Source organism: Marmota marmota, unplaced genomic scaffold, assembly GCF_001458135.2.
Source record: "Marmota marmota marmota unplaced genomic scaffold, marMar, whole genome shotgun sequence".
NCBI lineage: Eukaryota > Metazoa > Chordata > Mammalia > Rodentia > Sciuridae > Marmota > Marmota marmota.
Window position 1 is genome coordinate 19,099,686 of NW_026000101.1, and position 6,620 is coordinate 19,106,305.

The window sequence follows — 6,620 nt, forward strand, 5'->3', positions numbered from 1 at the left end:
AGCAGGTAGTGGTGATTAAGGATAAATATCCTAAGGCTCGTCATCACTGGCTGGTCTTACCATGGGCCTCCATTTCCAGTCTGAAGGATGTGACTAGGGAACACTTTGAACTCCTCAAGCACATGCACACTGTTGGGGAAAAGGTGATTGCAGATTTTGCTGGATCTAGCAAACTCCGCTTCAGAATGGGCTACCATGCCATTCCCAGCATGAGGTATGCTTTTTTATTTTTTTCTTTTGGTACCAGGGTATTGAAGCTAGGGGCACTTAACCACTGAGTCATAGCCTCAGATTTTGTTTTTTTCCTTAATGTTTTATTTTGAGACCAGGTCTCACTAAGTCCTTAGGGAATTGCTAAGTTGCTGAGGTTGGTCTCAAACTTGCAATCCTCCTGCTCAGCCTTTTGAGTCACTGGGATCACAGGTGTGTGCCACCATGTCTGACTATCTGATATATGTTAAATTTTTTTTTGTTGTTGTTGTTCTGGGAATTGAACCCAGAGCTTCAAGCATGCTGGGCCAGTGCTCTACTACAGAGCTATGTCCTCAGCCCCTCTTTTCTTTATTTTTTTTGGTACTGGGAATTGAACCCAGGGGCAGTTTGGCACTGAGTTATACCCCCAGCCCCCACCTTTTTTTTTCTTTAATTTTTATGTTTTATTTTTGAGACAGGGTCTTGCTAAGTTGTTCAGGGTCTCACTAAGTTGCTGAGGCCAGCTTTGAACTTGGGATCTTCCTACCTCAGCCTCCTGAGTAACTGAGATTAGTCACAGGCATGTACCACTGTGCCTGGCGATAGTTGTTTTTTAATAATAGTGGAAGCCTGACTTAATCCTGAGCCAAGAACTTGGGTTTCTTGTTGGCAAAGTCTGTGATCCTGAGCTGGCCAGGGGTTCTAGCTTAGGGAATCTTGTAGGGATTCACTGAAGCTTTCTCATAGGATATTATCAGTAGCTAAGGGAATATGTATACTGATGGACATTCTGTGGAAGGATTTGGAGCTCTTAGAAATTGTAGGATTTGGAACCCTAGCCACCTGCATATCAGGCAGTTGTTCATCTGTTAGGCTGCCTTGTGCATTAAGGCTTCGTTATCTTTTAGGGAGAATAGAAGCAAGTGCCTGATTTGTGTTGCATTTGTGTTTAACTTTTTCTAATCTCTTTCAGTACAGTTGAAAGCAGAGTGTAACAAGGGATATGTCAAGGTAAAGCAGGTATGTGTGTGTGTAACTTGGATTTCCATTTTATACTTAATGGTTTGCCTTTAGAGTATCTGTGCCAACTAGCAAAGGCTTCTCTGACATGTGTGGAAGTGATAGGTGAGCATTAAGCATAGTGACTGGCACCATAGTAAGTGGTCAGCATAGCAGCAGCTATATTACTTGTGGTGGTGTTGCTATTATTATAATTATTTTCTGATTATTTATTCCCTAGGTTGGAGTCAATCCCACCAGCATTGACTCAGTCATAATTGGAAAGGATCAAGAGATGAAGCTGCAGCCTGGTCAGGTTCTCTACATGGTGAATGAACTTTATCCATATATTGTAGAGTTTGAGGAAGAGGCCAAGAACCCTGGCCCAGAAACACACAGGAAGAGAAAGAGGTCAGGCAATGGTAATTCTGTAGAAAGGGATGCTGTCCAGGAAGCTGAGCCTGGGACAGGGGTGGAATCTGGGAGCAGCCCCAGACCATGCTCTATGGCCCCTGAAAAGGAGAAAGATGCATCTAACAAAAAGGTGAGGGAAGTGTGATTGATAGATGATGTGGAGATTAAATGAGATATAATGACTGCTTCATTGTTTTGTATACTATAAAGCCAAGACACTTGTGAGGGGTAATTAACTATAATGAGGGTTATTAACCATGATGAAAGAGTCACTTGTTTGTCACATGAGAATCATTTGGGTGAATGTCCCTTTAAGTGCTCGTCTCTTAAATTCCTGAGGTAAGCCACTTGAAGGAAGGTAGTATGGTAATAATGTACTTAACATTGAACACTAAAATGGGTCATTTGTATATCTGTAGAAAGTTAACATTGGAATACTATTTATAGATCATGTAGTTCACAGGCTGATATCGAAGTGAAAACTTGTCAGGCTGTAGTTGGAGTGTGAGAGGGCAAAGAAGATGTAATTCATGTTCTGGCATTTCTGGCCTCCATCTTAAAACCTAGTTCTGAATATAGGAAGACAATTATTTTCCTAAAAGGCAAAAAATTGAAGTAAAGGAAGTCTAATTCTCAAAATCTAACCTTCAAAATTTTGTTAGACTTTTCTGTCACATAGTGATAACTAGTGATGAATTATTTGCATTTGCAATTTACATTGTCCTTTTTTGTTTAGGACTCACTGGGCCATTGGAGTCAAGGCTTGAAAATTTCTATGCAGGACCCCAAAATGCAGGTCAGAATAAAATTTTGAAACTTAAGTACATTTCATGTTGTACATGACCACTCTGCAGAGGCCATATTTACAAATGAAATCAAAGGTTATCAGTCCTTCCAAGTGAGATTTGTTTTGCTATCCTATGAGAACAAGTGCTTTTCCCCATTGGCAAAAGGTTCTTTGAAGAGAAGCTAAGTTCTTCAAAAGAATGTGCCTTCTGCCTTGTTTCTTTTAAACTTTTGTGTATTGTTAAGAAAAGTCATGTTAACTTTATCATGGTCCCTTTTAAGGGAGCCTCAGGTAAATGTCTTGTGACTGTAGTACTGTGCTGCACTAGGATTAAGTCAGCCATCATCCCTGAGGAACCTTTGAGGTCTGCTTCCATTACATCCTGATTGACAAGGGACCAGGTCTGTTAGGGCTCCCCAGAACCCATGCACGTATATTATGCTGTCCCCTGTGTTATAGTAAATGCATTTGAATTGATGCCTGCAGAGATTTTAATATCAGGTCCTTGGAAACTATTTTGTGCCATGCATCTTTTATGTATTCTGTATAGTTTGGTGGTTGAAGACATGGACTCTGGAGTCCACTTCATTTGTGTTGAAATCCTAGATTTCCCACTTAGTGGCTATGTGACTTGTAAGACACTTTTAAACTTCACTCTCAGTGCTCTTACTGCTTTTTTTTTTTTTTCCCCCTCACCTCCCTTTGCACAATATAGTTTTGGGAATTAAGTGACTTAATGAATATGATAGTACCTTGCACACAGAAGAATCTCAGATGTCTGTTTCCTGCTCTTTTGCCCCTCTGCTAGGTTTACAAAGATGAGCAGGTAGTGGTGATTAAGGATAAATATCCTAAGGCTCGTCATCACTGGCTGGTCTTACCATGGGCCTCCATTTCCAGTCTGAAGGATGTGACTAGGGAACACTTTGAACTCCTCAAGCACATGCACACTGTTGGGGAAAAGGTGATTGCAGATTTTGCTGGATCTAGCAAACTCCGCTTCAGAATGGGCTACCATGCCATTCCCAGCATGAGGTATGCTTTTTTATTTTTTTCTTTTGGTACCAGGGTATTGAAGCTAGGGGCACTTAACCACTGAGCCACATCCCCAGGCCTTTTCTGTATTTTATTTAGAGTCTCCCTGAGTTGCTTAGGGCCTCACTAAGTTGCTGAGGCTGGCTTTGAACTCACAATCCTCCTGCTTCAGCCTCCCAAGGGGCTGGGATTACAGGCATGTGCCACTGTGCCTGGCAAGCAATTATTTTTAATGAGTTTAATGATCATTTTTTTTTCTTCCAACTAGCCATGTACACCTACATGTGATCAGCCAAGATTTTGATTCTCCTTGCCTTAAAAACAAAAAACATTGGAATTCTTTCAATACAGAATACTTCCTAGAATCTGAAGGTAAATAGTATTCTTTGGTTTTTGCATTTTTTCCCCCCTCAAGCATATTACACTTGAATCAGTTATTTTACTAAATAACAACCTGCCCTCAAAAACCTGTGTACAACTTTGTGTTCTCTACAAAGAGGGCACTATTAAAAAAAAACTAGAATATTTAGATTGTAATATAATTGTCACTTTGCTCTGAGCAGCCTTCTTGAGAAAATTAGTAAGATGTAAGGGTCAAAAAGTGTTTTGTTGTGGCAACAGAATTATTGGAGTCCATGGATGAGAAGGCTCTGAACAGTTGTGTCTTCTACTATCAGGAGGATGGGCAGGAGCTTGGGGGCTACCTCATGTCAGAGTGGTTAATGAATATGGGAAGCTGTGTATATTTGGAGTAAGCATTGTTTGGTATATATTCTGTGGAACTTCTATATCACTGAGGTGTTTATGGTGGTAGCTACCATTGATCAAGGGCCAACCAGGTGTAAAGCTCTGTGATAAGTCTTGACATAGAAACATGAAGCATGTTCTGAAGGAGTGTATTGTCTCAAAGATTGCTCAGATTTAGAATCTGATTATCAGGCCCATTTTCCAAATGTGAAGTCTACCTCAAGTTTACTAGCTTTAGAATATCTGACATAATTGACTGGAATTATGTTTTTTTTCTTTTCTTTTTGGTTATTTACGTACCATTACATTGGCTTTCCAGAGAGGCTAGGATCTGAACTTTTCTTCCCTGCTTGCAGCTGTGATCAAGATGGTACAAGAGTCTGGCAGAGTGACTGTTCGAGATGGGATGTCTGAGCTCTTGAAACTGCCCCTTCGTTGTCATGAGTGCCAGCAGCTACTGCCTACCATTCCTCAGTTGAAAGAGCATCTCAGGAGGCACTGGACAAAGTGATTCTGCAGATCCTGAACTTCTGCCACAAGTGTGACTGATGGGAATGAACTTGCTAGCACCTGTTCTGGGTTGCTTGTGAATATTTTCTCATTTCCCAAATTAAAACATGCAGTTTTTTACAAAGCTTATTTTATTCTTGAGTGGCTACAATGTAGGGTCGCTCAAAATAGTTCAGGAATTATTAGGTAGAAATGGTTCAGGAATTAGGAATGTGTTCTCTGAGGAGGTTGCTGGGACATGCCCGATTGCCATCTCCAGGACCAGCAGAGGGGCTGGTCATATGTTTTGGTTCCTTACATTTATCTTCTCTCTCTGGAGGCATGTGGGACCTTTTTGGCACCTTTTTGTCAAAGTAGCTTGTTTATCCTGAAGGCTCTGTGGGGTCAAGTTCTCTGACCTTAATCTATACTATACTAGTTTTCTTTCCTTCTTCATCGAGAGTACTTAATTTGTTATGTACCTTCCACTCCTTCCTACCCAAGGTCACCTAAATGCTCCCTTCTCAGGAAGACTGTGTCATCAGTTCTTTACTGAACAGTGAGGCTAATTGAGAGGGCAGAAGGTGGAGTCTTCTTCTAGTACAGGGGTGCTGCCTGCTGAGGAAACACTCAACCAGCCATGTTCATTGCACTTTTGCACTCAGGTCTTTTTGCTGGCCTTCTTGGATCTGTCCATTTGCTTGAGGCATCTCTCCCAAGTGGTTGAAAATTATTGAAAGTCCTACTGACAATCAATCAGTGGGTTCTAATGTATATAGATGGTTCACAGAACCACAGCTTAATTTTTCCTCAAGAGCAAATTGGGATGGAACAGTTGTATCAAGTTGGTTTTTGGGTAATATCAGGACTAAAAGGAAAGGGAAAGCTAAAGGTTGATTTTGATCAAATTGTTAATATATTTGTGGATAACTTTTTATTTTTGAGTAGTGATAAAAAGAACACCATTAACAAAATCTTCTATGGAGAAAAAACTTCAGTGTATAGAGACCATATTTGACCTCAGTTTTTGTCACAAATAAACAGGATGCCACAGAAGTTGCTTATTGAGCATGGTTTCAGTAGTAATTAGTGATTATAAAGCTACCATTTTCCAATTTCTATGTGTTCATATTATACTAAATATTTTATTCAAAATTATTTCATTTAGTTCTCATGTACATAACTCTGTAAAGTAGATACTATTGTTATGCCCCTTTATGGTTGAGTATCTAATATTCTGTAAAGAGTTCTGGGCTCCAAAGTTGGTCTTGGTTTTGATAACTCAAACTCATTATTTCTTCTGTCAGTTTAACAGTATAAATGCAGGACTATCCATAAGGGGCCATAGGACCCAGGGCCCTTGGGCTTATATTGATCAAAAGCTTCCCATGGCATTTCACTGATTTCCCTGCAGCCAGCCAGTTCTTATAAAGCCCTTTTAGTCCATTTTTCATATATCATCTCTGTCCTCTGTTCCTTCTGCACTCCAGGAATGTAATCCTTACTGTTATGGTTTGCATGTGAGGTGTCCCCCAAAAGCTCTTGTGTGAGACAGTGCAAGAAGCTCAGATGAGAAATGATTGGGTCACAAGAGTCTTAATCCAATCAGTGGTCTAATCCCCTGTGGGATTAATTGGGTGGTAACCCTAAAGTGGGAGGGTGTGGCTGGAGGAGGTGGGAATTGAGGTGGCTTTGGGTATATATTTCTGTCTGGGGAGTGGAGTCTCTCTCTCTGCTTCCTCTTCACCATGTGAGCGGCTTCCGTCCACCACACTCTTCTTCCATGATGTTCACCCTCATCTTGAGCCCCAAGGAATGGAGTCAGCCTTCTGTAGACTAAGATCTGCAAAACTGGCAGCCCTTAAATAAACTTTTCCTCCTCTACAGTTGTTCTGGTTGGATCTAGACCTGGCTCCTAAGAGCCTGGGACCAGGGTAACCCTAGTTACAGCAGTGAA

The 6,620-nt window shown here is 40.9% G+C and overlaps 1 protein-coding gene across 3 annotated transcripts; it reads left to right on the forward strand.

Annotated features, from left to right (window-relative positions):
- The first annotated feature begins 726 nt into the window (after positions 1-726).
- On the forward strand, positions 727-4,808 carry Aptx (aprataxin). Of its 3 annotated transcripts, none has more exons than XM_015492458.2 (6): positions 727-1,212; positions 1,433-1,735; positions 2,342-2,401; positions 3,201-3,427; positions 3,696-3,799; positions 4,494-4,808. In XM_015492458.2, exons 2-6 carry the CDS (start codon positions 1,487-1,489, stop codon positions 4,586-4,588), a joined length of 735 nt encoding a protein of 244 aa, XP_015347944.1. In that variant the 5' UTR covers positions 727-1,212; positions 1,433-1,486; the 3' UTR covers positions 4,589-4,808. The 3 variants fall into 3 exon arrangements, with proteins under 3 accessions (XP_015347944.1, XP_048639473.1, XP_015347943.1); XM_048783516.1 differs by having other exon boundaries at positions 729-1,212; positions 1,433-1,519; positions 4,531-4,808; XM_015492457.2 differs by having other exon boundaries at positions 734-1,212; positions 4,531-4,808.
- The last annotated feature ends 1,812 nt before the right edge of the window (positions 4,809-6,620 follow it).

What these genes read in the sequence shown, in the direction of transcription:
- Aptx (XM_015492457.2), top strand. Translation starts at nt 1,487, where the DNA reads ATGAAGCTGCAGCCTGGTCAGGTTCTCTACATGGTGAATGAACTTTAT. An exon ending in AAGATGCATCTAACAAAAAG is followed by an intron (nt 1,736 to 2,341) that starts GTGAGGGAAGTG and finishes TTTTTTGTTTAG; the next exon opens with GACTCACTGGGCCATTGGAG. An exon ending in CATGCCATTCCCAGCATGAG is followed by an intron (nt 3,428 to 3,695) that starts GTATGCTTTTTT and finishes TCTTCCAACTAG; the next exon opens with CCATGTACACCTACATGTGA.